The sequence below is a fragment of the Sphaeramia orbicularis genome, chromosome 3 (assembly GCF_902148855.1).
Source record: "Sphaeramia orbicularis chromosome 3, fSphaOr1.1, whole genome shotgun sequence".
Lineage (NCBI taxonomy): Eukaryota > Metazoa > Chordata > Actinopteri > Kurtiformes > Apogonidae > Sphaeramia > Sphaeramia orbicularis.
Window position 1 is genome coordinate 58,646,944 of NC_043959.1, and position 24,080 is coordinate 58,671,023.

The 24,080-nt window shown below is 37.3% G+C and overlaps 1 protein-coding gene across 3 annotated transcripts in view; it reads left to right on the forward strand.

Moving 5' to 3' along the window:
- The first annotated feature begins 1,188 nt into the window (after positions 1-1,188).
- Positions 1,189-24,080, forward strand: part of LOC115411050 (Nance-Horan syndrome protein-like) — an 81,232-nt gene continuing 58,340 nt past the window's right edge. For all 3 annotated transcript variants that reach the window (XM_030122998.1, XM_030123003.1, XM_030123008.1), the window contains exon 1: positions 1,189-1,777. In XM_030122998.1, the coding sequence (XP_029978858.1) occupies positions 1,498-1,777 (280 nt within the window). In that variant the 5' untranslated portion in view covers positions 1,189-1,497. The remainder of the gene's footprint in view (positions 1,778-24,080) is intronic.

A 24,080-nucleotide genomic window follows, 5' to 3' on the forward strand; every position in this document is an offset into this window, starting at 1 on the left:
TCCCACTCCCAGTGGATTAGAGACATCATGTCCTGTGTGAATCTGGAGGAATGTGGAGCAGAAAGAACAGTTTTTAGGAAGTGTGATGCTCCATTCTGACTTTCTTTAAGAAGCTGTCATCAGTAATGAGCAGCTATGACTGATTACCTCCGCCAAGGAGGTCACGTTTTTGCCAGGGTTTGTTTGTCTGTTTGTTTGTCTGTCCGTTAGTGTGCAACATAACTCAAAAAGTTGTGGACAGATTTGGATGAAATTTTCGGGGTTTGTTGGAAATGGGATAAGGAAGAAATGATTACATTTTGGTGGTGATCGGGGGTGGGGGGGCCCACAGGGGGCGCCACTGATCAGCCTTGGCGGAGGTCTGCGCTCTCCGAGTGCTTCTAGTTTACTTATTCCTTTTTTTAATGTTATTTATTTCCCCATTTCTTTTATTTCATTGGAGTTTATTATTTCTTAATTAATTTGTCAACTCTGTTTTGTGGTATACTGCAGACATTTGTTCTGAATTATTGTTTAGAATTTCAATTTACCTGTATTATTTTCTGTCATCTGTGGATGTCTGAGTGAATGTGAATAATAATGATACGAAGAAGAAGAAGAGGAGGAAGAAGAAGAAGAAGAAGTTCCTTTATAACACATCGTGTACTTTGTTTCCTCCTGTGGAACACTCTCATATACTAACCCTTTTGGTCCAGACTCATGTTGGAATGTGTGAAATTCAGACCATCTCCTGTTAAACCGTCTGTTTCATCAGTAACTGTATTCTTCTTGTCATGATCATTTCCTGTCACAACACGGATCCACATCTCCGGGTTTTCCCTCAGTCTGCTGTCTTCTCCTGTCTGTCTGCACACTGTTCAGGCCAAGGAGCCACAATGCGTCAATTCAGCCCAGAAAGAACCGCAACAGGACCGGAAACTAGCACCATCTTCAACAAAATAAAAGCTTAAATATCTGCACTTGGGCTATTATTTCTGTTATTACATTTGACTTTAAAAACTAACATATACATTTTTCATGTGTTTTCTTTCATCTATAAGTATCGTGGTATGAGTTTTCTCCAGTTTGCAGACTCCTCCTGCTCATATGTGATGTATATGGACAACTGGGGCTCTTATTGTGAAAAATGTGCGCGGTGCTTCCTTTTGGTTCTGGCTGATTTAACCCTGCACGGAGGCAACCCATGATCGCAGACTCAACACGCATCCTCACACCACTGACCTGGGCTTAGCTGTGTCCTGCATGTGTGTGCATGTGTGTGCGAGTGTGAGAGGGAGTGTGTGTGACCCCCCAGAAACCAGCAGCAGGATGGAGGAGCTCAAGGAGACCCTGGGAACTTTGGATTGACGCCCGGGGGTATAACGCGCGGTCGGCCTGAACATCATCGGGTTTTCTCGTGGATTTATATATTTGGATGTTGTCTGTTTCCCCCTTTTCCCTTTTTCTAGGCAGTGGGAATTTACTCTTGGCTTACAACTATTATTTGTGGCGTGAAAAATGCCATTCGCCAAAAGGATTGTGGAGCCGCAGCTTCTGTGCAGGCACCAGATCCCCAACGATGAAGGTCTGCTTTTTGAGGACCTGTGTGCCATCAGTAACGTGGTTCTGTCCCGGACCTTGCGACAGCTGTCCGACCTGGCCCGGCACGCCTGCTCCTTATTTCAGGAGCTGGAAAACGACATCATTAACACCAACCAGCGGGTCTGGGTCCTCCAGAACAAAATAGGCCAGATACAGCAGACTGCCAGTGCCCTAGACCCCAAAAAAGAAGCAGTGCGTAAGTAGACCACAAGTGTATACACCCCACCACCCCTGTATACCCCTCTGAAAATACCACCTAATGATTTACCTGTGATCAATGTGATTTTAGTCATTCATATTCTCCATGTGTGGCGTTCATGCTTCGAAGGGCGCCCACCTCAAAATTATTTTTACCCTGCACGCACGCACGCACGGCGGAGACGCGGACGCGCTATCATCCCCCATTGAAATGTGTCACACGGTTGCATCTGCACATTGGACCAGTCAGTACCACGGTGTTGCTTATATGAAAATTAAAAAATAAATAAATAAATAAAAAAGCGCAGGATGTGCTGACTGACGGTCCAGACTCGGATGCGGAGGGGTACCGGGTCCGTGTCAGTGCGCTCATCGGCGGCCAGGCAGCGGAGCGGAGGGGCGTGTGTTGCCGCTGCATTGGCTCAGCATCGCAGTCTGGTTACTGCGGGTAGCGCACACCTGAAGCATGTGATGTCGGCGACTGCGAAAGGCCGCCTCGGTTATTCGTGGTGTGAATGCACGGGCTTCAGGGGCCAGGGTGTGTTCAGATGGGCTTTTTTTCACATGTGTGCGCACTGGTTTTCACAGGCGACTCCTCGTGCGCCAAACCCACCCTTTCCACATGCAGCGGCACCAACACAGCATCAATAATGAATCCAGATGTCCATGTTGCAGGAGAAATAGCAAATGATCATGCCTAGATGTTCCCGTCCATGCACAGGCTGTTGTTGGATGTTCAAACCACAGCCTGTAGACGGATCACATGAAAAATAAGCCTGTTTGGCATCAGTGGGAGACTATGCAATGAAATGTAACAGCGCCTTCTGTACAGCAGCTACATATTATTTATGTCCTCTGCAGTACCCTCAGTAAGGCTTTAGATTTTAGACTGCACTAGACTGATTTTACACCAGCTGTGTGCGCTGATATTCAGCACTTCTGATGGATTCATCAACTGGGACAATCAAAGAGCATTTTGGGGCCTAAAGCTACTGTAAGCACCAACTCCTCTAGATTTACCTCCCACCCCCAACTACACACACACACATACACACACACATACATATACTTGCAGAGCATATGTGTCAGTGAGGCGGGCCATGTCTTTATTACATAAAGAAGCCCCTGCCTCTCTTTGCTCATGTTAGCTGCAAATCTGGAAGAATGAAACTACAAGGAGCTGCTGCCTGAAGCTTCTGAAGACATACAGTACATGTAGGTAGGGATGTAACCATATGAAAATTTCATATCACGGTTATTGTGACCAAAATTATCACGGTTATCATTATTACCGCGATATTATTGAAATTGTGCTCAAAATGTTCAAAAAGTACTGATACACACACTGAAATAATTTAACCAAGTTGTATTTATAAAAAAAAAAACAGCAACAACAAAAAAACAAATAAGATAATTGGCACAATGCACTTTCTCTTGGCAGAATCATTAAAATATTAACCCTTAGTGGTCTGAGCCTATTTTGGCCATTTTTCAGTCCTTTAGATTTTGCCTTTATATACTATATAAACAAATGTTTACTATACCCATGTTTGGTATCTTTTTTTTCAGCGCAACTTCATCTATATTAACTGCCTATTATTTTTTCACTTTAACCTTCTATCAACATATAAGGCCAGAAAACACACACACACACAAAAATAAATAAATAAATGAATGAATATATACATTCATATATATATATGTGTATATATATATATATATATATATATATATATATATATATATATATATATATAAAATCCAATTTGAAAAATGTATATCATTAAAGATGCTTAACGAACCCTTTCAAAGACTTTAAAAGTGAATATTGGTTCCAAATATTAGGTATATAAAATCAAATTTGTGATAAATAAAAACTACACTCAAATATTTGACATAAAAGCAGATCTTTACGTAGGGTTTTTTTCCCCTAAAAGTGCAGTAATCAAACACAGTTATCATGATAATTACAATTTAAATGGTAATACTAACAGTCTGCAATTTTACCGCCGTTTATTATTATACCGGTAATCGTTACATCCCTGCATGTAGGATTAGTTTTTCAACAGTGCTGCTATTAGATATGATAGAGGTTTGTGAATTTCAAGTGCAGAAACGCTGTGGTGAATTATGGGTAATTAGGACTCCTTGGTGTCTGCTTTTTTAAGAGTTATTTAATCTTGACCAGTGGTTCCTGTCTTAAAGGTTGGGGCTCCCAGTGGGTCACCGACGTGTGGCCGAGTAGTAAATAAGACTAACTGCATTACACACAAAATGATGTTCTTTTTCTTTTTTTCTTTTTTTAATGTCTGCAAAATCCAAGCAGAATCGTTTAAGTTCAACTGTTTACTATGACACTATAATGTATGACAAAGTTTTGCAGGTAGATTTATACTAGAATATCAATTTCTGTGTATGTTGTTGTTGTTGTCAACGACGATCCTCTGTGAATCATACAGTGAGTAATGTCAGACAGTGGAACTATTGAAAGTGTAATACGCTGCTGGTGTGAAAATGATTTTATTTATGGAATATGTAATGCAGTAATATATGGTGCACTGAAAACCTTCATTTAAGAGGTGATGGGCACTCTGCATCAGGGTCAGTAAACTTAATTTTCAGAATGGTGCAAACAGAGGGACAACTGTCAGGCTGTTTGGTACTTGAACAGGGACTTGTCTGTAGTCCAGTGCTTCCACTTGGATGGCCACCAGAATTTTGCTATTTTTATTCAGTCTTCAAAAGAGCTGTTACTATCTTCCCTCTTGCCCTCAGACAGCAAGAAGCACTAACCCAGAGGAACTGAATATCTCTGTGTTTACACACAGAGAGATTCAGTGTCGGTGACAACAGAGTTTCCTCACTTCACCGTAGAGTGTATCAAGATTCAAGGCAGTCAATATGCTGCTTAGTTGGATTGCTCCTTATCGTGGTGGTGGGCAGCACTCAGATGGTATTCAGACTGTTTGTAGTTGTCACATTTGGGGAAAACAAAGTGTTGTGTTGGCATTTCTGGAAACTTGTTGAAGCAGTCTGTGGTCACGGCCATTTGTTAGAACTGTGGCAGAAAAAAGTGAGTATTCGCTGTCATATAACTTCAAAATTCTATGAATATGTTTGGCTTGTTTTATCCATGAGCGGAATGCCTTGGTGCTAAACAGACATTGTGTAACAAAATACTTTACATTTCATCACACTGTATTTGGTGCAGTCTTGAACATAAAGTGCGTATAATGATGGTGACGAGAAGGTTGGAAAATGAAAATTTAAGTTCACTTCAACTTTAATATTTCTTTCAAATGTCTATAGCAAAAAAAACAAACACACAAAACATCCCCGTACAGTATATATATGACAACACATTGGAGGATTAACCCTTTCATGCATGAATTATGAGAACCTTAATCAACATTTATTTCCTGAGTGTTTTTATTCCTCTTTAGGCATGAAAAAAAAACAATGCGACTAAAGATTGTCTTTTGAATCTCTTTTTCATGGAGTTCCAAAAATGTCCGCTTGACACCATGCGTTTAATTTTTGAAGCAAAAAAACATGGATTTACTGATATATCGTGTGAGAACTATGCAATAAAAACATTTTTAATGCTGCTAATCTGCTGTTTTCTCACATTTTAACAAACACAAATACTAGTCATTACTCACTTCATGGAAATAATATGCAAAAAAACTCCAACTTTTTTGTTAAAAAAACAAAACAAAACAGTTAATTGCAATTTAGTAACAATAACAAGCAAATGATTTTTTTTTTTTTTCTTAGTTTATTTCGAATATGCTACAAGACAAAGTAATCTTACTTAGTCTTTAGAAATAAAACAGGTAGTAAGAGGTCATGGACGAAAACAAAAAAACAAAAACAAAACATATACATGACTTCATTTGCACATTCGAAAAGGAGTGGGAGGAAGTCTAATTTATTCAATCCCACCCCTTCAATACTCAAACATGTTACTGCAGATCCGGTTTATCTAGAACAGCAAAGTTACATTAATGGTATGAATTACAGTGGATGGGATGATGCATAAGTGTCCACTGTGTCGGCTGATGTGGAACTAAAACAACAAAATCCATAAATATACAAGAGAAGAGCTTTGAATAGCTGTCCACTGTAGTGACCACTATGCATGAAAGGGTTAACAGCATTATCTAGTGAATGAATGAAGTGAATGAATGTTGATAAATCATTATTATATCATTATGTATTTTGCTTTAATTGAGTGAAATCCAGGCAACACTCACAGTGGGAGTGAACACACGACACAAAGCTGAAGTGGATTTATTGTCAAAATATATATTTGTGAAATACATTGTGCCACTCTGGTGAGGCTGGTTTCCTGGTTTACCAGCAAATTTGACTCTGAATGTGAATTTGAGAGAGTATGGCCTGTGGCGGCGGGGGGCTGCTTTATCTCACTAGTCTGCATAGTAACAGCAGAAAGAGGGATGCCTGCTTTAACCTTTTCAGCTGAGTCAATCTCTCTCTCCCTCTCTTTGTCTGGTGTTTCATTTGGAATCACTATTTCCTGTGGTGTGACATCAGTTTCAGACTCTGTGCAAATATGATGATGGTTTGATCAATGTTATTTTAGAAAAAATAAGAATCTTTAAGTAAATGTTTTTGTTTTTTTTTTTTAAATGCATCAACACAAAACCTTTACCAGAAGAAATAGAGATATTTACCAACGTGATATTCTGCTACTGGCCAAGACCTAATGTGTTTAGTGTGTGTGGTTTATGGATCTGATTTCAACCACAGGATGTGGGTTAGGGTACGCTCTGTCCAGACACATCTCAACTGTCTCACACCCAACCACATACACACCTCATAGAACAAGTCATAGGCTTTAATGTCGAAAACGTGTCATTATGAACTGTTGTGTCTTTGTCATGAGTGGTTTAATGTCCCTCTGACTCTGTCTCCGTCTGTGTTTCCCCTTCATCTTTACATTTTTTCTGTGTCCATCGTCCTCCTCTGCATCTATACCTCTTCCCTCACTGCCCTACTTTCCCCATCATCAGCAGCATGGAGAGACTTCTGCCTCTTGACAGCTTATTTAATGTTTAATGCACTTTGATTTCCACCCAGACACTTACAAGCAGGAGAGGAGAGGAGAGGAGAGGAGAGGAGAGGAGAGGAGAGGAGAGGAGAGGAGGAAACAAGAGGAGAGGAGAGGAGGAAACAAGAGGAGAGGAGAGGAGGAAATAAGAGGAGAGGAGAGGAGAGGAGAGGAGGAAACAAGAGGAGAGGAGAGGAGAGGAGGAAACAAGAGGAGAGGAGAGGGGAGGAGAGGAGGAAACGAGAGGAGAGGAGAGGAGAGGAGAGGAGGAAACAAGAGGAGAGGAGGAAACAAGAGGAGAGGAAAGGAGAGGAGAGGAGGAAATAAGAGGAGAGGAGAGGAGAGGAGAGGAGGAAACAAGAGGAGAGGAGAGGGGAGGAGAGGAGGAAACGAGAGGAGAGGAGAGGGGAGGAGAGGAGGAAACGAGAGGAGAGGAGAGGAGAGGAGGAAATAAGAGGAGAGGAGAGGAGGAAACAAGAGGAGAGGAGGAAATAAGAGGAGAGGAGAGGAGAGGGGGAAACAAGAGGAGAGGAGAGGAGGAAACAAGAGGAGAGGAGGAAACAAGAGGAGAGGAGAGGAGAGGAGGGGAGGAGAGGGAGAGAAGAGGAGGGGAGGAAACAAGAGGAGAGGAGAGGAAACAAGAGGAGAGGAGAGGAAACGAGAGGAGGGGAGAGGAGGAAACAAAAGAAGAGAGGAGGAGAGGAAGAGAAGAGGAGAGGAGGGGAGGAGAGGAGAGGAGAGGAGAGGAGGAAACAAAAGGAGAGGAGAGGAGAGGAGAGGAAACAAGAGGAGAGGAGAGGAGGAAACAAAAGAAGAGGAGAGGGTTTAATAACAGAGCCAAAGGTTGAGCTCTGTTTCTCCTTAAAATACAAAGTTTAAACCAAAACTAAAAACCATTGTCAAATCCAAAATACTTCCATGTTCTCTATTATCCTTTTACTTTCATTTTCACACTGGAAACTTTTAATAACTCAGCTGGTTTTTCTCAGCAGTCCATGAAATGTACATTTGATTCTTGCTTTTTGTCATCCCTAAAGGTGACAATCACAGAGTATTACGCTGTAAAGATGATAACAACTGTGCACAGTAATCTGTACTAAAATATTCCTAAAAGTTTTTAGATAAAATTGTGTGAAATCAGAGACTCAAAAACTAAAGGAACCAACATCTTTTCTGTGTGGAGCCATTACAATGAAATTGATTTTTTTTTTTTTTTTTTTGTTAATTCCACAAAAAAAGAAAAACTATGTATAAGAGAGAAAAACATACTGACTAGAAACATTATATTCAACTGTATTTGATCGTTGGTCAGAGCTGACGTTATGCATTAACAAAATCAAATTAGGACCAACTCAATACTCCTGGCCTCACCTTCTACTAGAGTGGCAGCTAGAATGTATGTTAGTTTGTTTTGTCCATTCTGGGCTTTTTATTTAAAGGAATATTAACTCTGGTCCACATTCAAACATAAGTGATGATTATGCTTCTAAACTCTTAAATAAAACATACATCATAGTAGGGATGTAACGATTACCGGTATAATGATAAACCGCGGTAAAATTCCAGACGGTTAGTATTACCGTTTAAATTCTAATTATCATGATAACCGTGTTTGATTACCGCAGAAAACGCCTCTGGAAAGATCTGCTTTTATGTCAAATATTTGAGAATAGTTTTAATTTATTACAATTTTAATTTTATATGCCTGATATTTGGAACCAATATGCACTTTTAAAGTCTTTGAAAAGGTTCGTTAAGCATCTGTGTGTTATTTATGCAATAAATTATATACATTTTTCAAATTGGATTTTATATATTTTGTGTGTTTTTTGTCCTTATGTGTTGATATAGTAGGTTAAAGTGAAAAAATAATAGGCAGTTGATGTAAATGAAGATCCCAAACATGGGTACAGTAAACATTTGTTTATATAGTACATAAAGGCAAAATCAAAAGGACTGAAAAACAGCCAAAATAGGCTCAGACCACTAAGGGTTAATATTTGAATGTTTCTGCCAAGAAAAAGTGCATTGTGCCAATTATTTTATTTATTTACTTTTTTAAAAATACAACGTGGTTAAATTATTTCAGAGTGTGTATCAGTACTTTTTGAACATTTTGAGCACAATTTCAACAATACCGCGATAATAATGATAACTGTGATAATTTTGGTCACAATAACCGTGATATGAAATTTTCATATCATTACATCCCTACATCACAGTATCTTTGTAGATATAAACAGCTCATCAATTATTGTTATTTTCAGGTCATTACACACTAATAAAACCAAAGTTATGACTATTATATTCTGTTTGTTATCCCAAATATTGAAGCCAAAAGTGCTGAATTAAGACGCATTCTGTGTTCTGTCTTCCTCGTCCATTGTTGTCTATCTGTGTTTCAGTCTGTGTGTGGCAGAGTAACCCACATGCACATGAACTGCACATCTAAATCAAAGCATATGGTCAGCAAATGTCCACTTATGTTACCACAGAAACATGTGGCTATGACATGTGGTCAGGTCACAGGAGAGGGATGTGAAGGCATCGCGTGAGGGAAGTAAATGTACACTGTGACACACTTTGTTATATGAACACAAGAATCACCCAGATGCAGCTGACTTACAAACCGAGTTTATTTTACTCAGCTCTCTTATGTCATAGAGAGCAAAAATCATCACTGCACATTTTCTCTTCTCATGGCCCAATTATCTCTATGCTTATTTTGGCTACTCTGATTCCTCATATACAGTAACACACACTCACACGTACACACACTTGACATGCTTTCAGATCAGCTTTCCCATATCAGCAGGTAAACACTCACACAAGGATAAACACACACACACACACACACTCCAACACACAACCGACAACCCGCTGAACTCTGCAAGCCTCTTCTTTTTGACTCTCGTGTTATCATCTGAAATTCCGCTTTAAGTGCCCCCATCGCTGTTGCAGTTGCAGCGTGCAATTAAACATGTATGTCGAACTTCTTGGTTTGTACATGGCAGCGCTGGGCTGGCGGGATGGCTGGAACGCCTGCTTTTTTTCTGGAGATGATTTCTCATCTGTGCAAGCCGGCCTCTGGCTTTTTTCTGTCGTTGTACTTCTGCTAAAGCTGTATAGTCAGGCCAAAAATAAATAAAACAACCCCAAATTGGTGCTTTTGTTCATCAGTGAGAGTATAAAGCAGAAACCTAATCATACTACTGTCAGGATTGTTTTGAGAAAATGGTTGCTCGCAGCTGTGTGTGGTCAAGTATATGGTTACAAAAAAACAAAAGCAAGAAAATCAGAAGCATGTGACAAACATTATGAGATGATGTTAAGATGAAGAGCTGTACATGTTTATGATTTTGACATTAGAGACCGGACTGCAAACATTTATACCCGACCCACGATGCATATTAGCTAAAGTAAAGTTTACGGAGAGAGTTCTTCCAAATGTGCACATTCTTCAAAACAGTTATGCTCAAAAGAGTTTGAGGTAAATTTGTGTATTCTGTAATATATGACATATTATACTTAAGGTTTTCTGCAGCTTTGTTTTTGTTCAGATATGATCCCTTGTAGGAGCGCATCTTGGATAAACTGAACTCTCTTTCTTTGATATATAACTACAGCTTCAATAGGACTGTGTTTTATGATTAAAGTATCAGATGAATCAAATAACAAACAGAAAACTCCCATTTAGTGGAGCATGAGGTAATCATTTTTATATACAACAGACTCATAGAATGAAAGCAGTAAATAACCTTACTGCATTAAGATGTTGGTTTTCTAGTGGATCTTGCTCTGGTGACTCAGAATGCTTTTCTCTGTTTTGTGTGTCTATCCAATATGTCTATCCATGCAGAAATGCCTTTGTGCTGTTTGTGTGTGCACATTTGTGTGTCAGCCTCCTGTGACATGCTAAACTAAACTGTCCTGAACTGCTGTCATCTCTGTCTGGAGACCCCATCATCATCACCATTCCCCCCAAACATTTGACAGACGGCTGGGGACCAAAAAAATACATAAAGTCAGCGATCTGTTTGGGTCACTGTCTATATGTGTGTGTTTGTGTGTGTGGACTTCCAGTTACTGTACAATTCAGCTTTATGAACAGGAGCATAAGCTTCGAGCAGGCTTAGGAAAAGTCCTACACAGAATTACCTGTGGTGTGCAGAAAGTCATGTGGAAAGAAAACACATATAGTTAACTCATATTTAGTTCACTCAAATAGTAAATTTGCCCCATTTTGGATAAAATGTCTTCACATGAGGATGACAATATGCCATTTGGAAACTTAGGTCAAAAGGATTTTTTAATATTTATCAAAATTCAAATAAATTTAAGGGCAGGTAACGATGTGTCAGAATGAGATAAAAGCAAATCAGCTCAAATGACACTAAATGCAGCTAAAGCAAACTGAATTATAATTATGAAAAACTGTTGCATTATGGGTGATGTAGGTAATATCGAAAATGGCATCGAAAAGCACAAATGACATCTGTTGTCATGGTGCATCAGTTTTGCTCCTTTTTATTTTTTATTTTTTTTAAAAATATATTTATTAACACTTTTTTTATATATATATATGTATATATATATATATATATATATATATATATATATATATACACACATACACTTGTAGATATAAACACATGTAGACCTGTACCTTACAAACAAAGGCACCTGCAACATTACAAGTGTTACAAGTAAACACACACATACACACACACAAAAAAAAAGCACAAATAAACAGTACACATACACATCACAAACTTCTCAGTCATAAACATTTGTACATAATTTAATGCCCTGTTACAATTACAGGTATTTGAACTCATTAACCCTGTTGTAAGGTTTACACAACTGAATATTTATTCCTCCTCATTGTCATTTGCTAAATCAACATTTTTAACAAATATCTTAAAAGGTTCCCATATTTTTTCAAACATATCCTGCCTTCCTTTTTGCATGTACGTCAGTCTGTCCAAAGGAAAAGTTGTCAACATTTGCTTCACCCAGTACACAATACTTGGCCTGCTGGTCTTTTTCCCAAACATTGCAATGGATCTTTTGGCATGTAAAAGACACATATCTATTAATATTTGTTCACTTTTGTTGTATTTATGACCTTTTGGGTTTTAGTCCTAAAACAAAAAGTGTCGGATCCATTGGAACGATTTTCGAAATCATTTTTTCTATTGCCATTTTAACCTCCTCCCAAAAAGATTTGATCTTACTGCATTGCCACACGCAATGGAATAATGTTCCCTTCACCTCCATGCATTTTGTACATATATCCGGGATGTTCCGATTATATTTATTTAATTTAACTGGCGTGATATAAGTTCTCATTAGCCATTTATACTGCAATAATCTAAAATTGGTATTGATTGATTGGGTGTGGACCTTAGTACAGTTTTGCTACTTGTATAAAGTTATGTGTTTATTATATTAAGTCCTACAATATTATGAATTCAATGATAAATTTCTTCTGTTCTCTTTAAATACGTTAGTTTACGGCTTATTGTTGATTTAGTCATTTGGTATAAAATATTACAAATATAACACTGAACAACAAAACAAACATGTATTTTAATCAACTTAATTTCACATTCACTTGCAAATAAAAATGTTATTTCATTCATTCCAGTTCAATCCACTCAATGTGAGTGAGAAAAGTTCCACAAAACATCCTTTGCCTCTGCAGAGGGACAAATGTATACTTCATACTTCATATATAACATTTGGCCAAAAAAAGTCACATAATTATTTTTTAGACCACATTTAGGGATTTATGGGATGCATTTTTCGTGGTATAAATAATGCAAAGAAAATAATGCAAGATCTTGTATTAATGATGTCAGAGTCAGACCACTGTGTAAAGTCTTCTCCCTCACATCCCAAAAGTACTCAATGGGGTTCAGGTCTGGACTCTGTGGTGGCCGGTCTATGTCTGAAAATGATGTCTCATGTTCCCTGAACCACTTTTTCAACAATCATGATCTGATGAATCCTGGTATTATCATCGTGGAATATGTCAGTGTCATCAGGGAATAAGAACATCCACAGATGTTCAGACCTGGTCGTTATATTCAGGGTCATTTGACCTTATGGACATATAACGTTAATGAAGCTAGACCTGACCAGCTGAACCAACCCCACATCATAACACTGCCCCCACAGGCTTGTACTGTAGGCACAAGGCATGATGGGTAATGACTACATCTGGCTCTCTTCTCCCCCTTAAGTACCCATCACTCTGGACCAGGGTCAGTCTGGACTCATCAGACCATGTGACCTTCTCCTTTGAAACACAGTCCAATCTTCATGCTCTGTATCAAACTGATAGGGAACTGAAATGAGATTCTATTCACTGCATCAGTTAAAGAATTGGAGCTCAGACATATTTATCAGTGCAGTAATTATCCAATGGAAGGATCTAAACTATTTGCAGAGTTAAATCCAGCTGGGCAGTGAATTATGTGCAGCAGAGGAATATTGACTACAGTTTTTAAATTATTATTTTGAAACATTTCTAAAACATTATTGCTCATATGGCTTTTATTATGGAAACCTGTTTTTGTCGTCGTTCGGTAGATTTATTTATTGAGATTTGACAACACATTTTCAGGCTTTGCTTAATAATGATAAATCCTAAACACTCACTTCTGCAGTGCACCGCAACAGTAACTTCTGTGTGACTGTCATTAAACCAAGCTGCATAAAGCAGAGAAGATGCTATAAATTTGCCCAATTTACTTAAATAATTAACATAGAGCTCACACTGCATTATTCTGCAGTTATTTGTAATTTTCTTTTTTTTTTTTGACATTATTAAGGACAGAAACATATTTTGTTTATAAATAGATCCAGGCACTTTGTTCTGTATTCCTTTTCCCTCGCTCACACAGTGATTTCCTCTCAGCATCACAAGAAAGTCCCACGCAGAGACTCTCACAAACGGGTGTTTTTGTAGTTCGCAGGGGTGCTATCGGCAAAGAGTACTCATGTTACAACAGACAGATAAAAAAAAAAAAAAGAGATGCAGACAGGAGAGAGAAGAAGACGTGGAATAATGGAACTAATGATGAGTGAGAGGAAGCCTGAAAGACAGATTTGTTTAGTTCATGTATCGTAAGCCAACAATTTCACAATTTGAAGTGAGTCTGTGTTAAACATGCAGGTTTCAGAGGTGTGTGTTTTTCTTTCGGCTCAGCTGGGAGGTTAATTCCCAAGCCAGAACGACTAGACCCGTCAGATGTTGCAGCGCCGGTATTAGCCGATGAGGAAAATAGGATAGGAAGCCAATTATATCAATAATGTTGCGACCATGTGCTTGAGCGGGGTTCAGAATATGGACAGCAGAGATTATGAGTATCAGCTGGGGATTTAGGGGCAGAGCATGAGCAGCTGAGATGATTTTCAGCACAAGAGCCACAGGATGGACTTAGCAAACCTATGGGCGGAAGATGGAAACAGATGGAGTCAGATAACGCTCTGGAGAGGTTTTCTGCTGCTTGTTTTAAGGACTGAGCTGTTCTTAAGGAATCCCTCAGTAACAGATTGTCTTTGTAAGAACCTTAGCATGTCGCAAAGAAGAGTCACCCTAATTGGACTACTAGTAACCCCTGCTTTGATGACACGTCGATACGCTCACCATGCCAGATGCACGTTTGAGGGAACAAAAAGCCATGTTAGCGCACACATTACAGATCTAACACGTTTTCAACATGCTTATTTCCAAAGTAGCAACAAATCTGTGCTCATTAAATACTCTTGCTGATGGTTGAATTTTGTAGCCGGTGTAGTGTATTACAGCGAGCTAAATTAATCCAATTTCATAGCAGCCTGGTGAGAGGTGAGGACAGCCCAGCCAAGGCTGCACTAATTAGCCATATATCTGTCACTATTGATTGTATCAGAAAGCCTACCAAAGCCTACTACTTACATCTGCATCAAACAAACACATGCAAATATGTACATGCAGACAAACGCACGTATGCTCAAAAGAATAGCTGATCTTCGTTTTGGGGAACGTCTGATACATAAATATAGGGTTTAAGGAGATATAATTGTGCAAGTGTTGTCCTGCTTGATGTACTAATGGGTGACAGCGAGAGATGCGTTAGCTAAATACTACAAGAGATGAGGATTATGTAAAATGGGAATGTATCTAAAAAAAAAAAATAAAAAAAAAATGAATAGAATAAATGAACTGTACTGTAAAAAATATTGTTTATATCATATTTTACAGTGTGATGGTAATACACTAGATAAAATATCCATAAAAATAATTACAGTACCCTGACAGATTCTGCTCCCATTCTATGATCTAGTAATTATCACCACACAGTTGAATAATTACAGTAGCAAGAAATTACAATTAACCGATTGTGTAACTTAGTGGGGACTTCCCAGGCCCACGCTGTGTGTGTGTGTGTGTATGTGTGTGTGTGTTAGAGCCTTACCCAGCAGATTACTCCTCTGAGGCCAAGTCCCTGCAGATGACATGTGATAGCAGATTAATAGCTGAACATATTGAAGTCACAATCCCTATTATTTCCCCTTGTATCAGTGTCTAATCAGTTAATATCTAACAGCTGAGGATTTCATCTTTACCACTTCGGCTGCGGTACCACCTTCAGTGCGATCTAAAATTAATCACAGGAAATTGGCTTATGGTTTAGTTGTTTTCCATTTTTCAGCCACAATTACCAGTTGTGTTACAATTTGCTGAAATGAGAGGGAAGGTTATTGTTACCATACCATACCATACCAACTTTATTTGTAAAGCACTTTAAGAACTTTACAGCAGGCCAAAGTGCCGTACACCAAACATAAAACAAGGGATTAAATAAGTAAATAAAACTAGTGATAACACAGGGTGCTAAGTGGGCTAAGAACAACAAAATACAACCATCATAAAAACAAACACAAATTAAAATCTGTTAAGAACAGCATTAAAAAAAAAAAAAAAAAAATATATATATATATATATATATATATATATATATATATAAAAATAAAAAAAATAAAAAAAAACAAAACAGACATGTTAATTAAAGCTAATGAGAAAAAGTGTGTTTTTAGTTGTGATTTAAAGACAGGTACAGACTGAGCCTGTCTAACAACTAAGGGCAACTGGTTCCACAACTTTGGGGTGACAACAGAAAAGGTGCCACCTTTAAAAAAAAAAAAAAAAAATGTCCTTCAAACTCAAGTTTTTCAAGATTTTTACAGAGCTTAATTTACTGAAAATACATGATCTTGTTGACCTTAAAACAGTGGTAGTGATGTACCAGGCACACAATAATCTTCTCCCTCCTTCCATCCAGGAGAGGTTTGAATGAAGGAAAAGTCAGTATAGCCTCAGAGGAACCGGCATTTAAAAAAAAAAAAAAAGAAAAGCTAAGGCGAGAACAAATAAAAAAAGCAGATGTATTTCTGTTAGAGGGTTAATCTTTGGAATGGCCTGGAAAATCAACGAAAACAGTCTAAAACAATCACAACTTCTAAAAAGATGTACAAATTAACTATTATTCAGAAATGCAGAGCTCAGGATTGACTAAAGAAAATACTTGTTAAATAGACTAGGGTCAATATTGGTAGATGAGATAAGGACATGATTTACCTGAATTAAATTAAATATTCTGTATTGTCTTCTGTTGTATATTTAGCAATGATTACACTGAAATTTTTTGGTTTGTTTGTTTGTTTGTTTTCATGTGGAAACATTGTGTTAATTGTAAATAGGGTTAGGCAAAATAAGTCTGAACTTCAGCTAAAACCCTTTCAGTTGCATTGTATATGGAACAATGGATATGTTGTTTTTGTTTGTTGTTTAAAGTAATTAATGACCAAATAAACTACTACTACTACTACTACTACTACTACTACTACTACTACTACTACTACTACTACAAGTGAGGCATCAGTCGTGTCAGCCAAGGTTATAATAGTTTTGGATTTTCATTATAGTTTAGTTTTAGTTAGTTTAGACTTATTTTCTCTAATTCCGTTAGTTTTAATTCATTTTTAGAGCAGGATTGCTAGTTTTTATTAGTTTTCGTTTTCTTCTAAATGCTTAGTTTTAGTTTAGTTTTAGTATTAGTTTAGTTTCGTCATATCTTTTCTCTTCCTCACCGTCGTATTTAAATAAATCTCAGACAGGACTCTGCTCCTTTCTCCCAACTTTAGTCTCCATGTTTCCAGGTAGAGTGGGGACGAGTAGACGACCCTAAACGACATGTGACGAGAAGTGACAGACCGTGAAGTGTCATATGGTGCTGCTAGCTAAAATTGCTCAAGTGAAATAAATCGATTTCATATCAATCCAACACTGACAAAGATGAAAACAAAGGGAATTTTAGCCATAATTTTTATCCGTTTTAGTTAGTTTTGTAAGCACACAATACAGTTTCAGTTAGTTATCGTTTTTTCTTTTAATCATAGTTTTTATTTATTTCAGTTTACGAAAATGTTTTTTCAGTTCTAGTTTTCATCATTTCGTTAGTTTTCGTTAACGATAATAACCTTGGTGTCAGCAAATACTAAAGTGAACAAAAGGATTAAAGCCTCAAAGGTAACAACAGGAGGGAAAAGAATGACAGTCGTAACAGTTGTATACCTCTGTGATATCCGCCCTTTTTGTGATGGAGAGACATTCACTGTCCTCTACTCAACTAAACTATAAAACTAAATAATCTACACTTTACTTAAAACAACAAGAACTGAAATTGGGGGGAAACCACCACCCTCCCACCTGCTCACAGTCCAGACCAAAAGACTAAATATAAATAAAAGGGACCTTTTATGGAAAAGTGAAGATACCCTTCCATATTTCTGTAGAGCAGTCATGTCACGCTGCAAAAATCAAAATCTTACGAAGTGCATTTTTCTCATTTCTAGTCAAAATATCTCATCACACTTAAAATACGACATAATCACCCAAAGAGTAACTTTTCAGTGAGATATAATAACTTACTTTTAGACAATAGATCTTGAAAATCTTACTTCAAAAAATCATATCAAGATAGTTTTCACTTGTTCCATTGGCAGATTTTTTGCTTAAATTAAGCAAAAAAAAAAAAAAAAATCTGCCAAAAGAACAAGTGAAAATTATGTTGGTAAGATTTCTTGAAATAAGATTTTCAAGATCTATTGTCTAAAAATAAGTTCTTATATCTCACTGAAAAGTTACTCTTTGGGCGATTATCTTTTATTGTAGGCGATTATGTCTTATTTTAAGTGTGATGCGATATTTTGACTAGAAATGAGAAAAATACACTTGGTAAGATTTAGATTTTTTCCAGTGCATGGTTGGGTCTGGCAGAATCTGATCAGTGATTGGTTATTACAGCTCAATCACATATGTAACCCCTGACCTGAAAATGTCTGAAAATGTAAAATCAGGGCATCTTGTGGTAGATTTTCTCCAGCTCAAAAACATGCAGGCCAGGGGTGTATACACAGAAGCCCCATGTCATCTAAGACCACCTGAATACAATGTGTATTATCAGATCAAACAGATGTTCCCTTCTGAAAGGCAGTTATAAATGTATATAGAATAGAATAGAATAGAATAGAATAGAATAGAATAGAATAGAATAGAATAGAATGCCCTTTAGTGCCATTGTACTAAATCTACAACAAGATTGGAGAGCTTCTCCTTTTTCAGTACAAACAGATCATTCCAGATAAAATATAAGGTGCAAAATACAAGATAAAGTCCTACAAGACAGTGCAGTTAGCTCTATATACAAATATGAACTTACATGAATAAAAATTGAGAATATACAAAATGTAAAAATGTATTGCACAGGATGGTACGAATACACATACGTACAGTTGCGGAAAAAAATTATTAGACCATCAAAAGTAATCTAAAAACAGTGGTTATGCAATCAAGTACTAACTCCTGTGTGTGTCATGTGACTAAAACAGAAGAAAAGAAAACATGGAATGTCTAAAATCACTGTTTTTGTCAGTACAATGCCATAGATATTGATGTAAGAACTGAAGTGATTTTGGTTATTGTCAAGAAAAACATGGAAATGGATAAATATCAGCTCTGAAATTAAACTCTTATGAGCTATTGTTGTTGTTATCATTATATTTGTCCAAACGAATGTACCTTTATTTGTACCAGGCATTAAAATGAACAAGAAATTGAAGAAAACAAGGGGTGGTCTAATTACACTGGTCAACAACAAATTTATTGTTTGTTTTTTGAGCTGATTTAGGATAATTTTGGTGTGCTGAATCCAAAAATCACATTCATTTTGCTCCATCAGGTCAGCTTTCTGAACTATGCTACGTATTGGCTTTTTAACATTTTTGCTTACATTTATGGGCATTTTCACATCATATGATACAAAATTCTTTCATATTTCTTACAATAAATGAGTTCTGAAGATTTTACTTTTGCCAATTTATGATTAATGGTTTTTTTAATATTACAGGTGAATGAAATGGCTTCGACTAGAAGATCTTGCAAAAATAAGCCTGACGTATTCTGCTACATCTGCAGTGAATACACCATTGTACCTAACAGGAATCAAGTCACAAGTTTCATGAAGTGTGCTTACCAATCTTATTTTGGTATTAATTATTATATTTTGTGAGAAGATCAAATTTTTCCAAATCAAATTAGCAAAAAAACCTGACCTGATTGAGAAAAACAGATGTCATTTTTGGATTTAGCGGTGAAAAATGGTCCGAATTCAGTTGAAAAAACCTAGACAACTTGCAAAAAACATTTTTTTGTAACCCAGTGTTATTTTTTCTGACTGTATGTTTATATGTGTGGCCTATGTATGTAAATGTTTGTATTTGGCTGGACTTACTAGTTTGCAGAGTCAGGGCAAAAATACTGTGTTGATGTTTGCCGAGTATAATACGGTGTCATGGTGGTCTGCATTTTAGCATTCGGTAATTTTATCAGTACAGCTCAACAGCGTTGCAGGGAGTACTTTTCTCAAAAAGATGATTTTCTGTTAAAAAATTCATGGCCGTTGGTCTCGTAGCAGTAGGAGAAGTTGCCCATCCACAGAGTCATGACTGAAAAAAAAAAATTGTCTCGCCTCAGAGAGAAATGAATATATTCTAAACGGAAGGTCAGTTGTCATATTAATAAAAACAGAGCTGCATGTTCAGCAGCACTGACAGATTTAAGCAGAGTCTGTGTCTATCTGCAGCCAGGCAGACTAGACCTTTAATCCATGCGTGTTAAAGTGAAGCAGAGCCATATGGTTTGCAGTGGATGAGAAGCAGTGATCCTGAGGATGATACGGCCCCAGCTGAACCTTTGTACAGCACATTTACACCATCTGATGTTTATCGCAGCACTTCGGTCACAGTCCTGATAGCACTGATCTCACACAATCACATCTCTCATTATCGCATATGGTAAATGGCTTATGTGTGTTAACGCAGCTTTGGAAGTTTTGCTTCTTGTCTTACGCGTTTATGATCGCATCTTGATCTACATCTGCTAGTTTATTTACCTTTTTCATGTATGAAATCTCATGTTTCACCAGTTACATCTCAAAAACACACATAAACGCTTTGTCATCAATACTAAGATGCACAACGCCTTTTTTGCAAACAGTCGAGCACAAATATGTGTGAGGACACATGAACGGCACACAGCTGTACATGACCAACACTTGGATGTCCCAAAGAAACTGGCCCTCTTCTTATCTTCATGATAAAAGGCGAGATAATGCATTATACATTTCCTCTCCTCTTTGGCAGCTCATTATAGTACAGTTAGAGACTGTCTGAAAACAGGTCATTTCTAATGAGGCAATGCCTGCTTTATAACCCCACCTTTTTCATTCTTGTATGATCCTGCAGCTTTATTTTATCCTGCAAAGGTTCAAATAAAGCCAGGTATGATTCACAGTAGTTTTTTTTCTGGATTCTGAAATTTAAAGCAAATATTTATGATTGCAATGAACAGTGCACTCATTATTCATACCCTGACAGAGTTGTTTCGAGGACGTCAGGATCAGTTACTCTTTCCATGAAATGCACGACAAGGTGATCTGAGGTAAGAGTCAGTAACATTCACTGATGTATTACAGCAAATCTATAACCACCACTACTGCAGATAAGAAGTTGATGAAATTAGGCACGGATTTATGAACTCTAATGATTTATAAAAATTACTTTACACAACAACTGTGATAGTATGTATATAAGGATTTGCTTAGTGAGTTTTGTCTTTGCCATGTATCTCTAATGTGATATGTCTTGGCCTCATGTTACTCCCTGGACGTCACATAATCTTGTACCACTTCCTGAATGTCGCATGATAACATGAAAATGTGACCTGAGCCTACCTGGGCAGCTGGACCCTCTCCTCTGTCCTGGTGTATGGTTAACTCCACCAACCAGGTTACTGTCATCACTGAGACTAGGCTTGGGCCCCAACCTGTTTTTGGTGATAAGTGACACAGAATCTGTCATATCAGTCTCATTTGTCGACATAACCATCATACATATTAGCATCTTCCTCCTGCATGGTGCCACGGTGAAGTCCCTTTTCTTCTCATGTGCCGATGGGACCTTGTTTTGCAAAAAGTATGAATGGTGGACAAAGGCTGTTTGACAAACATATGCTTGTCTACTTAAACTATAACAAGACAAGAAAGTCACAGTTAGTGTTAAGATAACAGTAATATCTAGTTTTTATGGAAAATATATTTAGTGGACTTCATTTTCTGTCTCATTTTGATTTACATCAAAATGTCCAGTGCTTTGATATATTTCACCTCATTCTCCAGTACTGAAGTAAAACAAAAAAGAACTAAACATCAGCCTGGTTATGAAGCTGCAGAGATGTCTTCAGTGACTCTGAACAAGTCAATCGATTTTTTTTTATAGCACAGCTTTGTTATTTATTGTACATAGTAGGTTTATATATATATATATAAAACAACCAATCAGTCTTACATTCACATCTATGATCATTCCTTTTACTCTATTTTCTTATATTTCTTTATATAAATGTGTCATGTAATCATGCTGCTCAAACACACCTTTAACCCCCCCCTCAGCGGACAAATAAAGGTTTTTGAATTGAATTAAATTGTCTCTTGCCACTCCCTTTAACACAACTTATTTGTTCTAAAATATGGTCCCATGAGACACAAACAGAATGGGTGGGACTTCACCTCGACTTCCTGAATGCTGAATTAACCACACCTACTGTCCACCTTTAACAAGCCCATTACATAACAAAACATGACATATAGTTATAGTGGCCCATCTGCATCTTACACCACATTCTCAAAAGTTTCCTTAGTTGACATTAAAACTACACTGCTTGATAGATTTTTGGCATCACTGAGCAGAAATTCCAGAGTAAATGTTCTGATTTGACTGGTCAGACCCAGAAACAATAAAACAGTCAACCCCATAGACATGTGCATTTTTAAACCAACTATCAACATTTGTAAATATGTGTATACAGATGGAATTGTAGACTTTTTAACAATGTTTCCCAGAAATGACACTCCCGTGTAAGCATTTATCAGTTTTTTATGGTTAGCTAAGATACCAAGGCTTGGTTTAATATATATTTAAAAATCACCCTAATTGTGTTTCGTAATATTTAAACCACAGTCTTAAGGCTGTTTTATGGGAATAGATGATGAGAACCGGTTTCTGATGGAAGTCCTGGATTTTTCTCTCCATTTTCCATCTCCACCATCTCCTACTAGTGGATCCTTGATGACATGGAACAGTGAGATTACAGTGATCTGTGGTCTGCCATTGAACAGATTTAGACAGTAAATACCTTGCTTAGCTCTATCGTAAACGGATCAGATCGGATAGGACTGACACTGATCTTGTTATGTTGTGTCCTCTTAGAGGAGAAGCAGGATTGAGTTTAGAGCTTGTTAGTTGAGTTACTTGATATTCTCTTGTCCCAGTTAGAGCCAAATTCTTCCATTTTCTTAACTTTCCTTTACTTCTGAAGTTGCTGTTTAATATTTGGCATTCTTAATAGTTTGAAAAACATGTGGTTAATTTCTTTCTTTCTTTGTTTGTTGTTTTTATCACTGAGATCTCATTTTTACAGTGCAGACCTTTAGAATATTATTTGTATGCCAGGACGTTTTTGTTGGCTGTTATTTAGTGATTATTGCATGTTTTCTGTCATACTTAAGGCTATGTCTGCACTAATCTAAACCACATACTTCTGCTCAGTTTACACCTACACTACTATCCACCAATGACCTGAGGTGAGGTTCATGGGGTGAGGCACTGATTCTTTCAGAGTCAGATCTACAAGTGTATGAACCCAAAAGAGTATCGTATTTACCATTTGATCGGCAACAGTAAACAGGTGATGTTTCACATCATATCAGCATTCTTTACACATACATATGTGATATACATTTCATTTAAGATCAAAATTTTATATACACTTAAATTATGTTGGTTATGTAATCTTCCATCAAGAATAGAATAGAATAGTCTTTATTGTCATTGTAACATGAAACATGTACAACAAAATTAAAAAGTGTTCAGTGAAGGCAGCGCGAGAAGAAAAAATAAGAGAATTGGAGCACTTGACTTGTAGCTTGTGCAGTAGCAAGAAGAACCTGTGTGCTCATGAGTGCCTCACCCAGTGCCTTTTTATGTGGTTTTATGACTGATCTGTTAGACTGAACAAGTAACACACATACATTTTATACATTACCCAAACTATGGAAAGTCAGGGCATATAATCAAAGTGTTTGAAACCATTTTATAGGCGATATATAGACATCAACATACTTTAATTGCATGGAATGAGGCACAGTTTGTGAGGGATTACTCATCCAAGGTGAGGCTCAGCTCACTGCTGCTGCATTGAGTCTCTTCTCTGTATTTGAACAGGAAACGCGAAAATTCTGCAATTTTGAATTGAAAAATAATCTAAATTATTGGAACCATATAAAAAATAAGTTTATAGTACAGATCAGTGGACAAATATCAACATTATTTTATTTGATGATTATTAGTTTTTTTTCTTTTCATGATGACAGGTGAGGCTCTCCCTCCTCTGACCACACATCACTACTATCCACACAACTCCAGCATCTTAGAATCCATAAAACCAAATCCTTTGGAAATGCTGTTTAGCCTGTTTAGTTTAGGTGAGTGGACAAAAACAGAGACTTTTGGAAACAATGACACAAACATCCACACTGACAACTGACTATATTCACAA